This window comes from Lynx canadensis, chromosome A1 (assembly GCF_007474595.2).
Source record: "Lynx canadensis isolate LIC74 chromosome A1, mLynCan4.pri.v2, whole genome shotgun sequence".
NCBI lineage: Eukaryota > Metazoa > Chordata > Mammalia > Carnivora > Felidae > Lynx > Lynx canadensis.
In genome coordinates this window covers 139,827,400-139,852,557 of record NC_044303.2, presented here as the reverse complement: position 1 = coordinate 139,852,557, position 25,158 = coordinate 139,827,400, and the positions used below count along the sequence as shown (strand labels likewise).

Below are 25,158 nucleotides of genomic sequence, written 5' to 3'. Positions count from 1 at the left end.
GTGGAGAGACTGCAACCTGCTGTAATTAATATGAAAGCAATTAGAAAGCCATAGAAGGGGCGCCTGGGTGGCGCAGTCGGTTAAGCGTCTGACTTCAGCCAGGTCACGATCTCGCGGTCCGTGAGTTCGAGCCCCGCGTCAGGCTCTGGGCTGATGGCTCGGAGCCTGGAGCCTGTTTCCGATTCTGTGTCTCCCTCTCTCTCTGCCCCTCCCCCGTTCATGCTCTGTCTCTCTCTGTCCCAAAAATAAAAATAAACGTTGAAAAAAAAAATATTAAAAAAAAAAAAAAAAAAAAAAAAGAAAGCCATAGAAATTAAAGTAATTTGGCACAGGAATAGACAGATAAATCAAGGAAACAGGAGAATTTAGATGTTAGAAGCCAGGTACAGTGTGAATATTGGGGAAGGTATGTGATAAAGCTGGCATCTCAAATTGGTGGCAAAAAGCACTAAGTAATAAATAATGAAAACATTAATAAAATTGGATACCTATAACATTCCTTATGCTAAATTTAATTCCATTTTGACCAAAGATTAAGTTAAAAATAAAAAGCTCTAGAAGAAAACATAAATGAATCTTTTTATAATCTTCAAGGAAAAGCACCTTTTCAAAGAATGACAAACTCAGAATCCAGGAGGGAAAAGAATGATAAAACTGACTACATACATTTTAAAAAATTGTATGAAAAACACCCTAAAGAAAACCAAACATCAAGCACAAAAGAAACATTAGTAACACATAACAAGGAGTTAATTGCATTAACATGCAGAGAACTGTTAGAAAACAGTAAGGATAAAGAAAAGTTGGTAGGCAACATGAACAAGCACTTCACAGAAAAAAAAATGTATGTGTGTGTGTATATATATATATATATTTATATATATATATACACACACACATATACATATACACACATATATATGTGTGTATAACTATATACACTATGTACGTATCTGACACTGAGAGAAACATAATAGTGTACCTCTACCCCCAAAAGAAATCCTGTATTTAGAAATCATAATCCAGAGGAGATGCAAAATATGGGCAAAGGCATTTTTAATCAGCAGCAAACCTAATTCATGCGGGGATATTTGATCCTAGGACACCCATCTTCTAATAGCTTTTGTTATTGCAAATAGTAGTAAACACATAAATAATGCAATATCAAGTGTCAACCTGATACCATTCACTCTCTGGAAACAGGAGGCTTTGATGGACTCAACTATAAAGTAAGTAACACGGCACCTTGGATTTTGCATTACAATTTTGCTCAAAAAAAAACATAGTTTAGTGTGAGATAGATGTAGATAAATAACTGAAAAGATTAGCATCTTAGTTATGATTAAAGAAATGTAAATTAGGAAGTATAGTTTTCACTTAACAGAATGTCAAATGTTTAAACATTTGAAAATTCCCAGTGGAAAGAATGTGGAAAAAGTAAGCGTGCTCATATGTTGTTGGTTTGTTTAGTGTAAGGTTGTTCAGTCTTTTCACAGGGCAGTTTATTTATATTCATTAGACTTTTAAGTCACAATTCTTTTGAATCATTAATTCTACTTAAGGGGATTTATTCTGTAGCTATACTTGCTTACATACATAAAGTTATTTTTTTAAAGATGTTCATTACAGCTTTGTTTATCATAATGACTAGAAGTAGTCTAAACTAGGCGACTTAACCAGTCAGTTAAGCATCCGACTCTTGATTTCATCTTAGGTCATGATCTCACAAAGTTCGTGAGATGGAGCCCTGTGTTGGCCTTTGTGCTGAGCATGGAGCCTGCTTGGGATTCTCTTACTCCCTCTCTGCTGCTCGCCCAGTTGCTTGTGCGTGCTCGCTTGCTTTCTCGGTCTCTCTCTCTTTCTCTCTCAAAATAAATAAATAAACTTTAAAAAAAAATCAGAAGAATATATATATGTTAAGAAACAAAAATGTGTGTTATGTACAGAAAAATAGAGATAAGGATAACACAATTTCTCGTTGGAAACAATGCAAGCAAGAAGACAGTGGAGTAGCAGTTTTAAAGCATTAAAATAATTTCTATACCTAGAGTTCTATAACTAGAACATAAAATTCTATACCCAGCAAAATATCTTTCAAAAATTAAGGTGAAATGAAGTTTCAGACACATAGAAGCTGAGAGAACTCAACACCAACAGACTCATATGTATGAAATGCTAAAGGACATTCTCTAGGCAGAAGGATGATACTAAATGGAAATCTGCATCTACACAAAGGAATGAGGACCATTGGAAATGGTAACTGTATGGATAAAAATACAAGATTTTTTTCTTTTTTTTAACCAATTTTAAAGGATAGTTGACTGTTTAAACAAAAATAACAACAATGGATTATGAGGTTTTTAACATATATAAAAATAAGATGCGTGGTAATAATAACAAAGGCTCTGAGGGGAGAAGTAGAAACGTACTATTGTAAAATGTATTTAAGGATATAACATTTGAAGGTAGACTTTGTTGGGTTATAGGTGTATACTATGGAGACTGAGTTGGTGGTGAGCAGAGCCTAGGGTGGCTGAGGCCTGTGGTGGGTGAGGACCTTGCCACAGATGGACAGCTGGTTTCTGTACAATGACTACCTACTGGTTTTCCTGCCTTTCTGTGAGAATCCCCCAGTGTGTATTCCTCCTCATGAGAGGGTACACCCCCTAACTGCAACATTGAGTTGACTCAGTTTCTGCCCTGAATTGTCATAATGAAGAGTCCTCCTGGAGCTTTGTTGGGATTTAATATCTGAGGAGGAAAGATCTCCCAACTAGGCATTTTCATCTCTAAGGTGAGTCCTAACTTCAGCGTACATTGAGTAGGACTTCAGGGAAGGGACCAAGTCCTGCCTGTGAATGATACGGATTTCCAAGATACTGAGTACAGCTAGGCTCTTGAGATCCTGAAGACAGCCCACAAAATCAGCAAGAGGAGTATTCCCTACAGAGTTGCAGCCCACAGCCCTCCCCATGTAATCTTCTAGGATAAACTGGTAGGCCTTAGGGAAACTACTCTCAACCCTACCCTGGCAGGGTGAAGTTGGTGAGATGGCAAAACAGTGAGACCTTCCACTGAGCCAGCTAGCCAACTGTATCACACAAACTGTACTGTGCTTTTAGTTCCCTAGTTTTCTAGATGAGCTTCATTCCCTAAAGGAGAAGGATGATGATGTGTAGGTATGGCATAGCCTGTGGAGAATAGCGCTAGAAAAAGTGACTGGCATTTATTGAATACCATGTGCGAGGCAATTACACATGTCATATCATTTTCATTGGAGTATGGAAATCAGTAGAAAGAAGAATCTTGGGGGCCCTCCGTCTAATTTACCTGGCCATCTTACCCCATCCTTGTACTATCAGTCTTATATACTTTGGAGCCTTTAGTGAGACCTTGTTTCTCCATCCTTTCCCTTCTTCTTCTCCCCACACCTTTGCCCAAAGTAAAATCCAATGCTGAGGCTAAAAAAATAAAAAAAAATAATGTGTATTATAAACCCTGAAGGAACTCTTATAAGAAGTTAGAGCTAATAAGCCAACAAAGAAGATAAAATGGAATAACAAAAAATAATTCAGTTTTAATCCAAAAAGAGTAGAAGAGGGAACAGGGAAAAAAGGATAGGAAAAACTGAAAGCAAATAGCAAGATGATTACTCGTACCGAACCATGTCAGCAATCACAGTAAATGTAAATAGGCAAACACTCCCAATTAAAAGGCAGAGATCGTCAGATTGGATAAAAAAGCAGTACCCAACTATATGCTGACTTTAAGAAACACACTTGAAATATAAAGACATAAATAGGTTAATGCTAAAAGAATGGGGGGCGGGGGCGGGGGGGGTGTGGAATACTCAATTGTATTAGTTTCCTGTTATAACAATTTACCACAAATGTAGTAACTTAAAAACAACAGAAATTTATTTCCTTATAGATCTGAGGTCAGAAGTCCAAATGATTATTAAGGAGTTAAAAATCAAGGTGTCAGCAAGGCTGATTCCTTCTGAAGGTTCCAAGGGGGGAAATCTGTTTCTTGCTTCTTCCAGCTTCTGGAGACTGTGGCAGTCCTTTGTTCCTGGCTGCATCAGTCCAGTCTCTGCTTCTCCTCTTTGATTTTGTTACCCTCTTATGAGGATTCTCATGATTACATTTAAGGCTCATCCAGGCAATTCAAGTACCCTTCCCTTCCCAAGTTCCTCAGTCACACCTGCAAAGTCACTTGATATTAAGGTAACATTCTCAGACTCCAGAGATAAGATGTGAACACCTTTGGAGGACCAGTATTTAGCCTAGTATACAAATTAAAAGAAAGCTAGAGTCATTATGTGTTAGTAATATCAGACAAAATAGATTTCAGAACAAAGAATATTAGCAGGGATAAAGAAAGCTATTTCATAATGATGCAGGGGCCACTTCATGAAGAGTACATAATTCTAAGCAAGTATTCTCTTTTAATAGAGTTCCAAAATGTATAAAGTAAAAACTGATAAAATTGCTAGGAGAAGTAGACAAATCTGCAATTAGAGATTTCAGTACCACTCTTTCAGCAATTTTTAAGTCGTTATAATAAGCTAAGTAGGGGTGTCTGGGTGGCTCAGTCAGTTAAACATCTGACTCTTGATTTTGGCTCAGGTCATAATCTCACAGTTTGTTGGTTTGAGCCCTGTCTGTGCTGACCGTGCGGGGCCTACTTGGGATTCTGTCTCCCTCTCCCTGCCCCTCCCCTGCTCGCTCGCTCTCTCTCTCTCTCTCTCTCAAAAATAAATAAATAAACTTTAAAAAAAAAAAAAAAAAAGCAAGCCAGGGGCACCTGCCTGGCTCAGTCAGTTGAATGTACAACTTTGGCTCAGATCATGATCTCATGGTTCATGGGTTCAAGCCCTGTGACGGGCTGTGCTGACAGCTCAGAGCCTGAAGCTTGCTTTGGATTCTGTGTCTCCCTCCCTCTCTCTTCCCCTTCTCTACTCACACTCTGTCTCTCTTTCTCAAAAATATATAAACATAAAAAAAATTTATAGGGGTGCCTAGGTGGCTCAGTTGGTTAAGCTTCCGACGACTTCACCTCAGGTCATGATCCCATGGTTTGTGAGTTTGAGCCCCGCGTTGGGCTCTGTGCTGACAGCTCATAGCCTGAAGCCTGGTTTGGATTCTGTGTCTCCTCTCTCTGCCTCCCCCACTCATGCTCTGTCTATCTCTGTCTCAAAAATTAATAAACATTAAAAAAATTTAAATTATTTTTTAAAAAGCCAAATAGAATTATCAGTAGTGATACAGAATATTTAAGCAACACTATCGATCAGCTTGACTTAAAGTTTTTAGAACTTTCCACCCATCAGCAGAAGATCACACATTATTTTCAAATACACACAGAATATTTTAAGAGTTTTATTCTTGGCCGTAAAACCAGTGTCAATAAATTTAACCGAATTAAATTAAAAGAGTATGTTCTCTTATACCAATGGAATTAAATCAGAAATCAGTAATAGAAAGATTTCTGTAAAATCCTGAAATATTTTGAAATTAAATAGCACACTTTTAAGTAACTCATGGGTCAAAAAGGAAGTTGAAAGGGAAATCTGAAAGTGTTTTTGACTAAAATAAAATGAAAACACAACATAGCAATATTTTGGGATGTCACAGAAAGTAATTAAGGGGGAAACATAGTACCAAATATGTATATTAGAAATGAAGAACACTGTCAAATTAAGGACATCAGTTTCTGCCTTAAGAACCTAGAAAAATATAAGTGGATGAAATCCAAAGTAAACCAAAGAATGGAAATAATAAAAGAGAAAGCACTGGTAAAGCAGAAATCAGTGAAATAGAAAACAGAAAAATAGGGGCGCCTGGGTGGCGCAGTCGGTTAAGCGTCCGACTTCAGCCAGGTCACGATCTCGCGGTCCGGGAGTTCGAGCCCCGTGTCAGGCTCTGGGCTGATGGCTCAGAGCCTGGAGCCTGTTTCCGATTCTGTGTCTCCCTCTCTCTCTGCCCCTCCCCCGTTCATGCTCTGTCTCTCTCTGTCCCAAAAATAAATAAACGTTGAAAAAAAAATTTTTTTTTAATAAAAAATAAAAAAAAAAAAAGAAAAATAGTTGAGAAAATCAATGAAGTGAACAGCTGGTGCTTTGAGAAGATCAATAAAATTGATAAATTATAGCCAGACTGATGAGTAAATAAAAGAAGATACAAATTTCCAAATATCAGAAACTAGAGAGGTAACATCACTCATAGTCTACAAATATGAAAAGGATAATAAGGGAATGTTCTGAACAACTTTTTGCGAATGCATTCAGCAACTTAGATGAAATGGACATGTTCCTCGAAAGAAACAAATTATTAGAAATGAGTAACTTGAATAATATTATCTGTTAAATAAGTTGCAGTTGTAGTTAAAAACTTTGCCACCAAAAAATCAACAAACAAACAAAAAACTTGTAGGCTCAATGCTTTCTAGATAAGTCTGCTAGGGTTATCATAACCAAACCACAAACTGGATGGCTTAAATGACACATTCTCACCATTCTGGAAGCTAGATGTCTAAGATCAAAGTAATAAAGAATTTTATTTCTGGCAAGACCTCTTTACCTGGCTTGCAGACAGCCATCTTCTTTGAAGTGTCCTTCCTTCATGTGTGGAGAGGTCTGGTGTTTCTACCTTTTTTTACAAAGACACCAGTCCTATTTTATTATGGCTTCAACATAATTTTGAGGGGATGCAGTTCAGTTCATAATACCTTCACTGGTGAATTCTACTAGACATTTAAGGAATAAATAGTACCTGTTTTCCACAAACTCTTCCAAAAAGTTGAAGATAAGGAAATATTTCCCAATTCATTCTATGAAACCACCAATGAACTGAAACCAAAATCAAAGACATCACTGGAACAGAAAACAACATAGATGCAAAAATCTAAATGAAATTTTAGCAGACCAAATTCATCATAACAGAGTGGGGTGTATCTGAGGAATGCAGGATTAGTTTTGATTTAAAAATTAATTACTGTAATTCACTAACAAGCTAAAAAAGAAAAACCATATCATCATCTCATTGGATACAGAGAAAACATTTGACAACACCTAACATCCATCACACGTGAAAACTCTCAGCAAAGTAAGAATAAAGGGGAATTTTGTTAACCTGACAGAGGGCATCTACAAAAATATTTACAGGTATTATACTTAAAGATTGAATACTTTTCCCCTAAGATCAAAAATAAGGCAGGGGATGTCTGCTGTCACTACTTCTGTTGAACATTGTACCAGAGGGTTTAGCCAGTGCAATCAGGAAAAAATAAATAAATAAATAAAAAGCATTCATTCGGGGAAAGAAGTAAAACTGTGTTTAGTCACAAATGACATAATCATCTATATAGAAAATCTAATGGAATCTACATTAAAGCAAGTATAAGTGAATTTTGCACAATTAAAGGATACGAGATGAAAATACAAATATTGCATTTCTATATTCTAGTGACAAACATTTAGATAGTGAAAATTGATACCATAGTATCAAAAAATATGAACTACATAGGGATAAATTTGACAAACTATTGTAAAAGATACACTGAAACTTACAAAACATTATTCAGAGAAATCAAAGAAAATCTGATGGAGACAAATGGAGGTCTATTGCTTTGTTCATCAGTCAGAAGACTCAATATTGTTAAGATGCTGTTTCTCCCTAGATACTATTTATGGATTCTGTACAATCCCAGTCAAAGTTCCTGTATGGTTTCTTGTAGAAATTTACAGGCTGGTTCTAAAATTCAAATAGAGTGCAGAGGACCTAGACTGGTAAAACAGTTCTGAAAAATAACAAAGTTAGAGGGCTTAACACTCTGCCTCATTTTAAGAATTACATAGTTATTGTAACCACAACAGCATGACTTTTGCGTCAAGATAGGGAAAGCAATGTAACAAGAGTTCAGAAGTAAAACCTGAATTTTGACAAAGGCACAAGGCTTTTGTAGAGGAGAACAATTGGACATCCACACGCAACAAAATGTTATTGAATGTCTCCATATATTTTAAGAATGTTGCATTTTGTTTTGGCCCACAGTGACTTGAAGAAAAAATTGATCCTTTCAGCACTTTTTAAAAAACCTTGTTAGTTAGGCATGTTTGGTGTAGGCGCTATCCTGGAGCTAGTTAAACTCCTCCTACTGAGACATGACTTGTCAACGGTTTGTCTTCACTAATGCCCTAGTTGTTCAAAAAGATCTCTCTCCTCAGGCTGTCAGGAATGTAAATGTCACTCAGGCCTGTGTGACCTGTCACGATTATTATTTTATAGTTCTTGGATAGTTGTTCTTGCCCAGCCTCATGAAGACTCCTCCTCCATATGAGCCATTTAGTATTCAGATAATGGCCCAAGGAGTCTCTTCTCTAGATTTCTGGTACCTATTCTTTACTCCCTCATCCCTGGTATCCTGCCCTGCAAAATCTAATCACCTCAGCCTCCTGAAACTTTAATCTCTATCTCCTCAGTTCAGCAGGATCACCTTGCTATGCTTGTACTATGTTCTGGAAAGTGCGTCCAGACAAGAAACTGGAGTGCTGTTAGGGCTCACTTTGTTTCCCTCCTCTCAGACGAGTTGTAGATGTGAACTGCCTGTTTTCCAGTGTCTGAATATTAGGGTTTTGTTTTGTTTTGTTTTACCCCATATATATTTTGTCTAGCCGTGATTAGAAGTGAATGTCTTCTCCAACTTAGTTGTCATTGAAAAATTTGGCATTCTTCTTAATTTGTTACCTTAATAAATTACATAACTAAAATAGCAAGTATAACTGGCAAAGACAGATCTTAGAGTAAAGACTACTGGGTTTTGGTAAGCATACAGTTTTCTCGTAGGAGCAGAATGCTTTGTAGTCCAGAATGGGGGAAAGCAGGTTAAATGGCCAGAAGTTGGTTTCTTTTACAGTGGAACTGAATGGAGGGAGTCTAATAAAGGCAAAGCAGATAAATTATAGTCCATTAAAAAATGGGCTGCTGTACTCATTTACCTTTGTGAGAATTTAGGAGGGGTAGGTTAGCTAGATTCAAATTGGAAAAGCTATAATCAAAGCTATTCTCAAATTTGGGAAAACCACATGAAGTATTATCCATAAAATTGACAGGACTTGGAGTATCTTAATGAGGAATGGCAGTATTTTCGGAGGCACAGTGGAGAAATGATATGCAGAACCTGGGAAGCTGTTTCAATTGTATATTTTCTGGCTTAGGAGTTCAAAACTATTGTACAGATCAAGATCATATTTCTTTGTTTAATTTCATGACAGCTCTTTTTAGCAAAGAAAGAAAATTTAGCCTTTTCTTTTCTGGACTCACTGGGGTTAGTTTTTATATCTTCCTTATGTACTTCTGAGATTTTCTCATCATGGTGGTATAAGACATTTTAGTACTATAGTATTTTGGGGGGTTTAATAATATCTAATTCTAGATTTAAATAATCCTTTTCACCAGAACTCTTAAAATAATCTGTTTTTTTAAAAAAGAATCTCTTAGTCTTCTAAAGTATGTACTTTTCATGGGATTTCAATAAATATAAACTTCTTACATGATTTATAATGTATTGCAGGTGTTTTCAAACTAATGACATTTTTTCTTTCACCTTTTTGCCTGTAGATAACATTATATAATGTTGGGTAAACGGATGCAATACTTTTTCATAATACAATTCCAGAATGTTGACTAGATTCACTCTATTACATGTATTCCTTCTGATTTTCAAATAAGGATTCTTATTTTTTTTTTTGTTTTCTTTTGTTTATTCCCTCATTTCAGGAAAAATGAAGATGAATGAAATACCTCTTTCTAACATTAACCGTAGAAACATTTTTGGAGAGAACTTACTGTATCAGGCTGCTCTGCACAATGACCCTGACCTTGTTCATCATTTTATAGTAAAAGGGGGAAATGTTAATCAACAAAGTTATGCTGGTAAGTTGGGGTTACCACCCACATTATTTTGAAGGTGGTTCGTAGTTTCTGCAGAGTCACTTCTGTGAAAGTATGGCAAAGTGGACCTGAGGCAAGTCTCACACAGAGTTTCCAGGTCATTTTCCTGCTTGAGTAGCTGATCATCATCATCTCCTTGGGAAATGGTAACGAGGGGAAAGAGGAGCAGGAGAAGAGTCGTATATTTAACCTTCAAAGATTATGCCTGCTGAGGGCCCACCAGGTGGGTCACGTGCAGTTGGCTTGCACAGAAGAATGCTGTTCTTGGGGCTGACTTGCTGGCTTTGCATGGGCGTTGTTACCGTGACACTCAGCTTTGAATGGAAGAGAAGTGAGGTCAAAAGCTGAAAGAAGCTGATGGTACGCTTGAGATGTGACGGAAATTGAGATAACATTGCAGGTGTATAACAGGGGCAATGGCCAGGGAAATGGAGAGAAGGGTGTATGAGATAGAGAGGGTGGGACAGGGAGCTCAGAACTTTCTTTCTACAAGGCTGGATCTCTGGTAGTCTTTTTTTGCAGAAAGAACCTTATATTCTCCTGGACAAGAATGATTCCTTAAAGACACTTAAGTACTTAAGGCACTGAGCAGCACTGGGCCAGCCTGGGTAGTGCTTTTATGTATCCATACTTTTTCTACCATTTCTAGACTTTATGAAACAGTGCACAAAAAATGTCTGGTAGTTTTTGTTAATCTCTATCTGCTCCTTAAATTCAGGAGTAGCTCTGCATGCAGCTAACTTTACTTTATGGATTTCCCAAAAATCTCTTAACATGTTTCTTTTCATTAGCCCTTGTCTGCGCCATTAACATCCTTGCTGTCTCTTCCCTCCTTGTCTTTGGCCATTTATTGTGCACTTTCTCCTCACTGCCCCAGGTACTTCTGTGACCTTCATGAATTCTTTATCCTTAACATACTTTTCTGACTTTTTGAAGTCTCTCTTGTTCTCTACTTTTCCTTCTCACTCTTCATCTTAGCTCTTACCTTTATTTCTGGCTATTACATCCCATAAAATTGCAGAGGGCAGTGTTGGTTTTTTTCTTAATGTTTATTTATTTTAGAGCACAAGCAGGAGAGGGGCAGAGAGAGAGAGGGAGACCCAGAATCGAAAGCAGGTTCCAGGCTCTAAGCTGTCAGCACAGAGCCCGATGTAGGGCTCGAACTCAGGAACCATGCATGAGGTTACGACCTGAGCTGAAGTTGGAAGTTCAACCAACTGAGCCACCCAGGCACCCCTAGAGGGCAGCATTTTTAAAGGCTTTGTAACTATTTGTTTCATCAGAGTCACCTGCAGTGTTTGTTTAAAATGTAGCCTTTATTTCACCCCCCCAAACACACATATTCACACCCAGTCTCACAGTCAAAATATGTAGGTTAAAACCTTGAAATCTGTATTTTAGCATGTTCCCCCAATGATTTTTATTCTCATTAAAGTTCAAGAACTACTGGCAAGAGGTGTACACCTCTATGTAATAAACCAGTTCATTGTAGTGAGCTTTTATAGTATGTCTCCTATGTGCCACGTGCTGTGAAAACAGAAAGACACGTTTACTAGAAAAATTTAAATATATTCTGTGATACAATCCAAAAAAAAGGTAAGTGCCTTTTGAGAAATTAATAAAATGTTACAATAACAGACCAATAGTCTGGTCATAGGTTGACATTTGCATTTTAAATCCTTGTTTACATTTTATGTTATCTTTTTCTTTGATTTAAAAAACCAATTGCAGTAATTCTTCATTTATCAAAAACAAAGGTGACGACCAGGAAATAGGCTGAAGTTTGAATACCCAAAACAGATTTCATAAAGCTTCTTCGCTAAAACTATCTCACACCAATGCTCTTAGCACTATTTTACACAGAATTCTGATTCCTAAGTTTATGGCACAGTAGAAATGAAAGCAAAGATTGGCACAGACCAGGATGTTGATAATAGCAAGAAGTTTAACAACAAGGCAAGAGACAAAAAAATTATAAATGAGAGGACACATTGTTGAGGACTGTATAATGTAGTAAAGCATGCACCTAGACCTCCGTGGGTGTTAACAATTGCTAAATTAGAGCATGTAACTAATATTATGATTGTTAGGATCTTGAATCTTTATTAAAAATGTGTTAGGTTATATTTTCTTTCTGGGAAATTTATAATCCTATAAAGCTTTAAAGATATTTCCTTCAAGATGATTAAATTTTTAAAAAGAAAAAAAATGTTCAGGGATCTTCTAACCTGTAGGGGTGCTTGGATGGCTCATTCAGTTAAGCATCTTGATTTTGTCTCAGGTCATGATCTTAACGTTTATGATTTCAGGCATTGCATCAGGCTCTGTGCTGACAGTGTGGAGCCTGCTTGGAATTCTCTCTCCCTCTCTCTCTCTGCCCCTCCCCCCACTCATGCTTTCGCGCTCTCAAAAATAAATAAATAAACTTAAAAAGAAAAGGATCTTCCACTGGTAGATCTGGGAGATAAAAGATCTGTTGTAAAGTGTGATCCATCTTTATTTTGAAGGAGTGGTTTTATAACACAGAAGGAGTAATCCCTAAGGGAAGGGAAATTCTTTGTACATTTGATTTCTTTCCTTTTAATTTTTAATGTTTACTTTTGAGAGAGAGACAGAGTGTTGAGTGCGGGAGGGGTAGAGAGCGAGAGAGACACAGAATGTGAAGCAGGCTCCAGGCTCTGAGCTGTCAGCACAGAGTCCAACACGGGGCTCGAACCAATGAATTGCGAGATCATGACCTGAGCTGAAGTCGGACACTTAACGGACAGAACCACCCAGGCACCCCCGTTTGATTTTTTTCTGTCAGATGTGTAGCCATATCTGGTCTACCATGGCTCTCTCTGCAAAATAAAGGTCCATCTGGCTTTGTGGATGCTGGGAATTTCTTTAATCCTTAAGACTGGTACTATTCATCACTGGTTCATTCTTGTTTAGGTCTCCAGAGTAGCATTAGTTTTTCACTCCTTCCTTGAGGTCCCACCGTTAACTCTGAATTACTGACATGCAGTAATTCTCTTCTTTGGGAATTTTCTGCAGTAAATTTAAAACAGGAGACTAGCTTTTCACTGTACATTTACCTTATGTTTTTCATCATTCTGGCTCAGGGAAAACAAACTAATCTTTTGTTATGGGTTTCTCATTCCTAAAGCAGTCATTTTTGCCCCTTTAGGAAACTAACTTTTATTGTAGTTTAATCAAAACCTAAATAAGGAAAAGAAGTTTTCTAGAAGGAAAATTATCATCTTCTTTAATAACTTTTGGATTTCTCACGTTTCATTTTTCATCCTAGACTGGTGGCAGATAATCAGGTTAATCAGTATATGCGTTGATAAGCAAATTTCCACAGGTCCCAAAATCTAAACAAGTTCACACTTTTTATCAGAAAAAGTGCTTGGAGGGACCTAATTTTTATGTTACGTTTTTAAAAATAGGTAGTCCTTAAGTGCTTATGTTTCAAAAGTTCACAAGTGAGCTATTTATTTGAAATTTTTATGACATTATGAAAAATTGCAAACATACAGAAAAGTTTAAAAAAATCTACAGTAAGCATCTGTATACCTAATACCCACATTCTACATATTTATTTTCATCACATACTTACTATAAAGGAAGAACACTTGTGTGTTTCTCTTCTACTTTTATTCCTAACACTTGTGATATCGCATATGTGGGTTTTGGACACATCAAGCAATTCTCCAACACCAGCTGAGTGTCCTGCAATTTAATTCATTTTTGACACTAGCCCATATTAGCACAGACCCCACAGGTTAAGGGCTCAGTCAGAAACCCCCACTTCAGATGCCAGTCACAAGTAGTAGGTCCCCAGGTTGCCCACAATTTCTGTTCAGCTTGGCTACTAATTGGAGGTTCCCACAGTCCCCTCCTCAGATTCAATCATTTCCTAAAGTAGCTCACAGAACTCAGGGAAACACTTACTTATGTTTACCATGTAAGTTTACTTATTATTATGATAAAGGATATGACAAAGGATACAGATACAGACTAACAGCCCGATGAAGATACATAAAGTGAGGTCTGGAAGAGTCCTGAGCACAGGAGCTTCTGTCCGTGTGGAATTGGAGTGTGTTACCTTCCTAGCATGTAGTTGTGTTCACCAGTGTGGAAAAGTTCTCTGAACCCCGGAGTTTTGGGGTTTTCATGGATTCTTCATCATGAAGGCAGGGTGGGGGTTGGAAGGACATGAAACTGAAAGTTCCAAGTTTCTGATCATGGTTTAGTCTTTCTTATGACCAGCCCCAACCTGGGAGCCCACCAAAAGTTGCCTCACTAGAACAAAAGATATTTTTATCACCCAGGGAATAAGGGACTTAGGAGCTTTGTGTCAGACTTTTTTATCACTTGGGAAATTGTAAAGGTCTTGGGGATTCTGTATGAGTAACTGGGGTGAGAGAACAAATATTAGAACAAAAGATTCTCCTAGCACCCGTGTTTAAAAGGGTTTAGACATTCTGTGCCAGGAACCAGGGGGCAGAGCCCCTGCCTATCCATCATACCTTTACATCTATAAATCTCTGTTCATCAATCCATCTTTATGTTGACACAGTTCAAAGAAAGTTAGTACATTTTACCACTAAACACCTGAGAAATTATATCTCTAACTAGAGTTCAATTTTTTTTAGAGGTAAAATTTTCATATGGTGACATGCAGATCTTAAATGTGCTATTTGATGAATTTTGACATATATATTCACCTGTGTAACCCAAACCTCTATCAAGAGGTTGCTGCAGCCAAGGTAAAAGAGGTTGTTGCCTTTTTTCTCCTCTAGGATTTTGATATCTCTCCTTTTTGAGTTTATTTTTGGTATGGGGTAAGAAAGTGGCCCAGGTTCATTCTTCTGCATGTCACTGTACAGTTTTCCCAACACCTTTTGCTGAAGAGACTTTTCCATTGGATACTCTTTTCTGCTTTGTCAAAGATTAGCTGGCCATACATTTGTGGGCCTATTTTTGGGTTCTGTATTCTGTTCCATTGGTCTATGTGTCTGGTTTTGTGCCAAGAAGTCGTTAAATTTTTAACTATTTGAAGAATGTCCAGGTATCTTTCTGATATTGGTTTCTAATTTAATTACTTTTGGTCAAAGTATATACTTTCTGTGAATTTTATCCTCTTACAATTATTGAGAAACGGTCAATTTCCTAGTATATAGTCTTTCTTGGTTAATATCCCTTGTGTATTTGAATGTTTATTCCTCAGTTTTATGTAATGTTCTCTAACTGTTGCTTAGATGCAGATGATTAATAATGTTCAGATCATGTCTTTCTTTATGGATTTTTTTGTCTAGTTTATCTATCATTTCATGAGAAGAATATTGAAATATTAACAACTATGTTTGTGGAGTTGTCTGTTTCTCCCTTTCATTCTGTCCATTTTTGCTTCCTGTATTTTGAAGCTTTGTTATCAGGTACATACACAGTTGTAAATTGTCATGTCTTCTGATAAATTGACCTTTTAATTATTTTGAAATATTTCTCTTTGTCTCTAGTAATATATTTTGTCTTGAAGCTACTCTATATGATATTAATATAGACATCCTAGCTGTATCTTATGTTTCTTGTCTATTTGCTCTTTTTCCATCCTTTTATTTTCAACCTCTTTATATTTAAAATTTATTTCTTATAGATAGCATACATACATATTTCTTATAGATAGCTTTTAGATAAAAAGAAATAGATAAATTCTGACTATCTCTGCCTTTTAATTGGGGCAATTAGCCAATTTTAATTTAATATAAAAGGTAGGATTGAGTGAGGATTGTGATTTTACTAATTGTTCCTCGTGTATGTTATCCTTTTTTTCCTTTCTATGTCTTTGCATTTTTTTTTTTTTTTGTAGTGATTACCCCGGGGATTGCAATGTACATCTTTAATGTTTCTTTCTTTTCAGAGTTAGTATATTAATATTTCTATAAAATGTCAGAACGTTGAACACATCTCCCTTATCTTTTATGCCATATAACAGCTATATAAATTAATAACACTAAAATATAATGTTATGATTTTCAATTTAAATGGTCACATGCATTTTAAGGAAATTTATAGGAAAAAACTCCTCTATTAACTATATATTTACCTTTTTTGTTGCTCTTCATTTCTTCCTCAAAGCTTTCTATTTAATACTATAGGAGAAACTCTTTCTATAACATCTTATGACAATAGATCTTAACTGGGGTGATACTGGCTTTTAGGGCACATTGGCAGTTTGTGGAAACATTTTTGGTTGTTACAACTGGAATGGGGGAGTGGTGCTACTGGTATCTAATAGAATGCTCAGAACAACAAAGAATTATCCGGCCCAAAATGTTGGTGCTGAGATAGAGAAACCCTAGCTTATGGAGAAGGTTCTGGAAAGAGTTAATGAAATATTACCCCCCCCCCTTTAATACACTTTTAACATGCACCTTTTAGGTTTTCTTACATCAATCATATGATTTATTGGAATTGAATAAATATAACGTACCATTGTCTCTGGCTAATGAGGATACATAAGTCATACTTAAGGATACATAAGATACTTACTTGTATGCCTGGTTTTATTACAATAGTTTGTGTTAGAACTACTGTAAATAGCTTTTTACAAATGAGCTTTTTAAAAACGAGCCCATATTTTTGAAGTGATCTCTGTGCATTCCTGACAGCTGGGTTACTTTAATGGAAGTACCGTGAGCTAGAAATAAAGTTTTTTCTCCCTCTTTGCAAAAAAGTAGCCTATAATTAGCATTTCTTTAAGCTAACAATGACTCCCTTACAGCGTTTTTATTTGAGCTGGACAAGAATAGTTTCAAATATTTTATTTTTTTCATATTTTTCATATTTTCACAATTGAGTTGGGGGTAGGAATTTTATTTGGCCTTCAGATTTATTGAATCCACCTAATAATAGTTTATTTTCATGGTGGGATTATCTTGTCTCATCTAATCAAAATATTTTTAAAGAAACAACTTAGAGTTTATATAGTTTATAAGGGCAAGCACAAAACATTAAGATGCCAAACATAAACAAATACCATTTCCTTTTTGTAAAATAGGTTGGACAGCACTTCATGAAGCTAGTGTAGGAGGATTTTATGAGACAGCAAGTGAACTATTAAAAGGTGGAGCCGATGTAAATATCAAAGGAATGTACCAGATCACTCCCCTACACGATGCTGTCATAAATGGACGTTATCAGGTACTGTGATGCTTTTGTTTGCAGATCAAATACTACATTCTACAGATACTAAAAATCTCCGGAAGCTAGCAATAGGGATTCAGTTATAGTTTATTCTTCTAATGGGTACTCAGAATGTGGAATAAAGTTTTACTTTGTGATAGACTTATTGTGTCTAATATGGTAGATGCTATTTTATGTGTTACTTTTAATAACTACAGGTAGTGTTTTGGTTACCCATAGTATTTTTTTTTAATGTTTCTTTATGTTTGAGGGAGAACACAAGTGGGGGAGGGTCAGAGAGAGGGGGTAACAGAGGATCTGAAGTGGGCTCTGCACTGACAGTAGCAAGCCCAATATGGGGCTCAAACTCAAACCATGACATCACAACCTGAGCTGAAGTCAGACTGTAAGCCAGCTGAGCCGGCTTGATGCCCCATGGATACACATAGTATTTTTTATTTTTATTTTTTAAGTTTATTTTTGAGAGTGGGGAAGGGACAGAGAAGAGAGAATCCCAAGCAGATTCCATACTGTCAGTATGGAGCCTGATGAGGGACTCAAACTCACGAACTGCAAGATTGTGACCTGAGTAAAATCAAGAGTCCAATGTTTAACCAACTGAGCCACCCAGGTGCCCTCACATAGTATTTTTTAAACTTATATACTTCTTTAGACTATTTCAGTATGGTGCTCTATAGGTTTTAGCAGAATGTTTTCTGCTTACAGAGTGTTAAACGGTGATGTCCAGTCCCGATAGGAGGCATACACCTTTTTGGACACTAGTGTCACTTTCAGAGTCCATATAAGACAGGAATCTCTTAGGTTTAATGATTAACCAGTACATACTAGCATAGATGTACTACTGTTTAAAATATCAAAATACTATAGTTCCATACAAATTGGTAGTTACTATAATGATAATATTAATTAAGATGATCAGTTTCAGCACGTGCAGTTTATTTCAGAAATAAACTTACATTCTGAGCTTGCCAGACATTTTCTGGTTCAGGCACCACATTACCGGATTGAGATACTTGCTGAAAATATTAATGTTTTTTTATCTCATGTATTGGAAGTTGCCTCTGGGTTCAAACTCCTAGGGTAGAAAAGGGAGCTAATCAGCTGAGCTCGGGAAGTTATGATACACTTGCTTCCAAGAAGAAATGCCTAACGAATAGATCTGAGGAAGGCTTCTGGGAGCCATGGGCATGGACACAGCATAACCCTTCCTAATGTGAAACAGTACTTCAGGAAAGTTTAGGTTCTTTTGCCTTCTTTTGATACTATATCACTTATTAGTAGGTGGTCACCCTCCACATTGTAGAGAAAGCTGGGTGGGGAGGGGAATTCTGCCTGGGACCTAATTGAATGGCCAAAGGAATGCAGGCTTGGACAGGTGGTGGTGTGAGCCCCCTCTGTCCTTTACTCCCTCTTCAAAGCTGGCCTCCAGCAGAGAAACCTCATGCCAAAGCAGTTCTTCCCTCTCCTTTTGGCCCATCTGCTTTCCCAACTATTCAGGGCTGACTTAACCCTAGTCAAAAGTTTTTCCCCCTTTGGGCAAGGTGAGCCCTGACCACTTCACTTTTTCCTCCTTTATTTCTCAGTTCTTCCTTTGTCCCATCTGGTAACTCGGCTTTAGTCAGTTTCTGCCTCACAGGCTAGAACTGGCTATCTTCTGTCTCTCCTTTGCAGACATGTAGCCTTCTCTTACTCCCTCAGTGAAGTAAAAGGGACCAAGGACACACACCTTTGACTCCAGAATCTAGTTACCTCGCTCCTATCTCACTCCCTCATGCCAACCTTTGTGTTCCTATAACTGATGTGCTTTTGGCACCATGGCGTATCCTGACTGATGGCGGGAGAAAAGAGAATGGCAAGATGGAAGTTGAAGTCCAGAGAACAGTTGTTAAGAATTAAAAGCTGAAACCTGGTGGGGTGGGATGAAGTCACGGTCTTCTTTGTTCCTTCCCGTTCTGTTTAGCTGGGGGGAGCCAGAAAGTTACTTCACCCAGTCCAAGAGAGATTTCCAAAATTCCAGGTCAGTTTTGGACTGACTTAAGAACCAAAGCCTTAAAAATCAAAGTAGGGTAGGATGTTGTTTTGGAGGATGGAGTAGGGATAGCTTGAGCATCAGATGAGGATCTAGGCTAACCTTGGGGAATCTCATATGTAAGGCAAAGATGATCAGAGAAATGGTCTAGACTCTGGGTATTGCTCCCATGCATTACTTGTTATAGGACTAAAAATGTCAAACCAAGGAAGTCCTGGGAACCTGATACTGGATCAGGCACCTGGAGAGTGTGAGTTTCTTAAATATTCCAGAGTTGAAGGAACTTGAATGTATTATCTTACAGGAATTAACTTTTATACTAAAAGGTGGGAGATCCTAAAAGATAATAACCTATTTTTTAAAAGCTAAAAAGCCATTAAAAATACCTTGTATGATTCCATTTGTTTGAAATATTTGCAGTAGTCCAAACTTTTAGAGACAGAAAAGATTAGGAATGGAAGGTGGGGACTTGCCTGGGTGGCTCAGTCAGTTAAGCGTCCGACTTCAGTTCAGGTCATGATCTCATGGTTCGTGGGTTCAAGCCCCGTGTTTGGCTCTGTGATGACAGCTCAGACCCTGAAGCCTGCTTTGGATTCTCTGTCTCCCTCTCTCTCTGCCCCTCCCCAACTTGTGCTTGCTTTCTCTCTTCTCTCTCTCAAAAATAAATAAAAACAAAAAAAATAAAGGAAGGTGGGGAATGGGGTGTAACAGTTCATTGTTAAAGGGTTTCTTTTAGGAGAAATTAAAATATTCTAAAATTAGATGGTGGGTTATAGTTATACAACTCTCTTAATATACTAAAAACCATTGAATTGTATTTTTTAAATGGGTGAATTGTGTGGCATGTAAATTATATGTCAATATAATTACATTTTCCAATATGGTAAAGGTGGGATTTGAGAATTACAAATGATTGGCTCATTGTGATTCCTTAGAAAAATCTGGAACAAATTATTAGACACATAGGAGACATTTAGATAAGAATGCAGTGATCTTTGAGAATCTGTAGGCATCCCTAAGAACAAGTCATGTCAGGCTAACCTTGACTTCTCTTTTATTAGGTTTACTTTGTTAATAGGTGAAGGAAATGGCATGACAAGTTGGTGTAAGCTATCATGATTTTAACAAAGCTTTTATTTGATGAAGTGTTGTATGGTGTATGAGTATATGAGATGTTGACTTGGAGGTTGGCTGACAGTGTTACTTAGGTTCACATGTATTGAGAAAAACATCCCTTAAACATGGTGATTATTCATTCCACATGTATCTGTAGTGAAATCTCTTCTAAAGTTTGATTGTATATTCTGTTACACTATAAAGAGCCAAACTCCCTCAACAGGCTGGAACACTACTTGTGTGTTGTTGATACTGGAAATATTTGAAAAGAAATCACAGGTGTTATACCATTATACTCATAAATACTTGAGCCTGCATTTCTGACAGATAAGAACTTTTCTTACACCCACAACATCATCCTACCTAATATAGTTTCTTTTACTATTTAATATCCAGTCCATATTAAAATTTCCCAGTTTATCTAAAAAATGCGTTTTTATAGTAAGTTTTTGTTTGAATCAGGATCCATCAAGGTCCACATATTACATATGTTTGTTGTGTGTCTTAAGTGTGTTTTAACCTATAACAGTTCTTCCTCTATTTTGTGTTTTCTTAGGGGTTCTAGAATCTTGGCTTTTGTCTTAAAGAATTTCCTAAATTCTGGATTTGGCTAATTTTATTTTTGTGGTGTTGTATAGCTTGTTTCTTCTTATATTGTCTGTAAGTGGATAGTCTATTTAGAAATCACAATCTGGGTGCTAGGTGTGCTCATTGCTATGGGATATCATTGCTTTTAGGCATTTTCAGTAAAATACATATTTTTAGAAAGAAAAATTATTAGTTCATACTGATATTTCTCTTTTTTTTTTAACATTTATTCATTTTTGAGAGACAGAGACAGAGTGTGAGTGGAGGGAGGTGCAGAGAGAGAGAGGGAGACACAGAATCTGAAGCAGGCTCCAGAATCTGAGCTGTCAGCAAAGAGCCTGTCGCAGGGATCAAACTCACAAACTGCGAGATCATGACCTGAGCCATAGTCGGATGCTTAACTGACTGAGCCACCCAGGCACCCCATACTGATACTACTATTTCAAACTTAGTATTATACATTTACATTTAACTAATTTTATACTTATGTCTCTTTTTCTCTTAGGCTCAACATTTGTTTCTTAAAAATTACTTATTTCTTTATTGTATAATATACTTATTACTACCAACAATATTATTATCCATGTTAACAATGTTATTATCAACAATGAAACTACGAATGAAGGGTTTTTTTGTAGTTTTTTCTGTTTTGTGCAGGTTTCATTAGTTCTGTATAGTCAAAATACTGTCTTTTCAAGTACTTGAAAATATTTTATTCTCTAAATATTATGCTAAGTGAAATAAGTCAGTCAGGGAAAGATAAATACCATATGATTTCACTCATATGTGGAATTTAAGAAACAAAACAGATGACCAAAGGGGGGAAAAAGAGAGACAAACCAAGATACAGATTCTTAACTGTAGAGAACAAACTGATGGTTACCAGAGGGGAGATGGGGGTGGGTTTAAATAGGTGTTGGGGATTAAGGAGTGCACTTGTGATTAGCACCAGGTGATGTATGCAAGTACTGAATCACTTTATTGTACACCTGAAATTACTATTACGTGTATGTTAACTAACTGAAATTTAAATAGAAACTTAAAAGAATTTTATTCTCTGTCCTACTTGCTTCTTACACAAGGAAGTCAGCTGATTTTAGAGGGAAGAAAGCACTTGATTCAATAATATGCTTTGAGGTGAAAATCCATAAGCAAACTTTAAGTAGAGGTCTACCTGTATTTCGTTAAGGAGTCTATTGTTTGACCAGCCAAATAAGGAGGATTGTGATGCCAGCCACTTCCTGAAATTGCTCTGCTTGTTTGAGTTAACCTGTGGTAGCTTTAAAATATGTCCACAAAATTTTTAATAGTCCTCCTTTCAAAAGGTAAAGCCTGATTCTCTTCCCCAGGATTGTGGGCTGGAGTGTCAGTGAGTTGCTTCTAACAATTAGGATGTAGCAGAAGTGACAGTATATGACTTTCAAGGCTATGTTAAAAGTATTGTAGCTTCTTCCTCGTTTTCTCTTCTCTCTCAGGTCATTAAGTGTGAGGCTAGGTGTCATATCATGAGGACACGTGAGTAGCTCTATGGAAAGGTCTTTGTGACAGTGAACTAGGGCCTCTCCGTCCCACACCCATGTGAGGGAGCCATCTTAGAAACAGATCCTGCAGCCCCAGTCAAGCTTTTACATAATCGTATCTCCAACCAACCTCTTGACTACATCCTCATATAACTCTGACCAGACCTCCAGCCCCCACCAGTGTCTCCCCGGGTCACCTGCTTTGGACCTCCACCCTCACCTTGGCTCGAAATAGACCCACGCTGTTCCTGCTCCACCATGGGCTCCTGCACCTGTGCCAGCTCCTGCAAATGCAAAGAGTACAAATGCACCCCTGTAAGAAGAGCTGCTCCTCCTGCTGCCCTGTGGGCGGTGCCAAGTGTGCTGAGGGCTGCATCTGCAAGGACGCATCTGACAAGTACAGCTGCTGTGTCTGATGTCGGGGGAGCCCATTCCTGATGGAAATAGAGCAGCATGTACAAACCTGCAGTGTTTTTACTTTTTCATACTACTTGGACCCAGTCATTACATTCCTGTTTCTATGAAATACTTGAATGACAGTAATCCCATCTAGACTCTTTGGCAAAAGAAAAGAGAAGAGAAGAGAAGAGAAACTCAGATAGAACCACCTGCCTGTGCCGCTCCCAAATTGTTGATCCACAGATACTGTGAGATTATAAATAGTTATTCTTGTTTCAAGCCACTAAATTTGGGGGTAATTTGTTAGGTAGCCAAAAAGAGCTAATAAAGAACCTAAATGCAGGTTTAAAGTATGGGAGAAATACTCAGGAAAAGTCATTTATTTATTGCCTTTTGGTGAGAAGAGAGTGCTTCAAATTAGAGGATATGTAAAGCAGAATTCATAATATTAAGGCTAGAGAGGGAAAGAGTAAGTGTGGATATTTGGTGAAGCAAACTATCCATTGTCTAAATCAGAGACTCTCAAAGTAATGTATCCATTCCCTGGGAATTACCAACTCGGATTTCTAGGAAAGTGAGGTTCTAGCCCCTGCCTTTTCCTTTCTCCCAGTCCTCTTTCTCATGCTCCTTGTTCCTAAGTCACTCTCACACTAGATGGTTTTTCTTTTCTTTTATGGTAAATGTTGAAACGCTTTTTTTTTTTAATTTACATCCAAGTTAGCATATAGTACAATAATGATTTCAGGAGTAGATTCCCATAATTTGTCTCCTATGTATAACACCCAATGCTCATCCCGACAAATGTCTTCCTAATACTCCTTACCCATTTAGCCCATGCCCCCACCCACAACCCCTCCATCAACTCTCAGTTCTCTATAAGTCTCATGTTTTGTCCCCCTCCCTGTTTTTATATTATTTTTGTTTCCCTTCCCTTATGTTCATCTGTTTTGTCTCTTAAAGTCCTCATCTGAGAGAAGTGATATGATCTTTGTCTTTCTCTAATTTCACTTAGCATAAAACCGTCTAGTTCTATCCACGTTGCTGCAAATGGCAAGATTTCATTCTTTTTGACCGAGTACTACTCCATTGTATACATATACCACATCTTCTTTATCCATTCATCTGTTGATGGACATTTGGGCTCTTTCCATACTTTCGCTATTGTTGATAGTGCTGCTGTAAACACTGGGGTGTATGTGCCCCTTTGGAACAGCACACCTGTATCCCTTGGATAGATACCTAGTAGTGCAATTGCTGGGTCGTAGCCTAGTTCTGTTTTTAATTTTTTGAGGAACCTCCATATTGTTTCCAGAGTGGTTGCACCAGTTTGCATTCTCACCAGCAGTGCAAAAGAGATCATCTTTCTGTGCATCCTCACTGCGTGGATTATTATTTGACACAGAATCTCGAGATAAACAGCACAGCCCTGTTGGCAACTCCCTTGGAAAACTTCTTTTCCTAAAAGAAAGCTGTGTACTCTGTATTTTCTTTGCTGAACAAAACATGAAGATCCAGACATAAATTTGTTATCTACTGTTACCTGGCTTGTATATGAATTATAGGTTTAATTATATGTATTATTACTTTCTATTTCCCTATCTAATATTAAATTCTCATAATAATTTGAAAAGTAGAATTGCTGAGTCTTAATAATTTTTAGAGGATCTAGCTTATATTGTCCCTTTGTAGTGTTATGTTTTTCACTCCTAGAATGCTTTGTTATAAAAGGAAAAATGTATATATATTTAATTTGGGGGTATATATAATTTACACAAATTTAGGTCCTTTGTGTCATTCCAGATACTAACATGGAAATTTAGGCTCTGTTTAGTGTTTGTAGTGTTACTTAAAGCCTACTTCCGACATCCTCCCTGATTATATTCTTCTTTTTTGTTTAATTTTTTTTAATGTTTATTTATTTTTGACAGAGAGAGACAGAGACAGAGCATGAGCTGGGGAGGGGCAGAGAGAGAGGGAGACACAGAATCCGAAGCAGGCTCCAGGCTCTGAGCTGTCAGCCCAGAGCCCGACGCGGGGCTCGAACTCGTAGACCGCAAGATCATGACCTGAGCCGAAGTCAGATGCTCAACCGACTGAGCCACCCAAGCGCCCCTATATTCTTCATGTATTAAACAGTACTTAGTGAATATTTACTGTTTGTCAGACACTGAGATAGGCACTGGGAATATAAAGATGATTAAGACATATACCTGTAGTAAAAACTTGGAAGCAACTTAAACATCTGTCAATAGGGTACTTAAATAAAATACAGGGGCGCCTGGGTGGCTCAGTCGGTTGGGCAACTGACTTCGGCTCAGGGCATGATCTCGCGGTCCGTGGGTTCGAGCCCCGCATAGGGTTC

At 37.4% G+C, this 25,158-nt stretch overlaps 1 protein-coding gene and 1 pseudogene across 1 annotated transcript in view; both read left to right on the top strand.

The window, feature by feature from the left end:
* Positions 1–25,158, top strand: part of ANKRD31 (ankyrin repeat domain 31) — a 144,451-nt gene that overhangs the window by 50,078 nt on the left and 69,215 nt on the right. Inside the window, exons 11-12 of the mRNA XM_032593356.1 lie at positions 9,780–9,935; positions 16,999–17,141. Of these exons, the coding sequence (XP_032449247.1) occupies positions 9,780–9,935; positions 16,999–17,141 (299 nt within the window). The remainder of the gene's footprint in view (positions 1–9,779; positions 9,936–16,998; positions 17,142–25,158) is intronic.
* Positions 19,369–22,813, top strand: LOC115512985 (annotated as a pseudogene).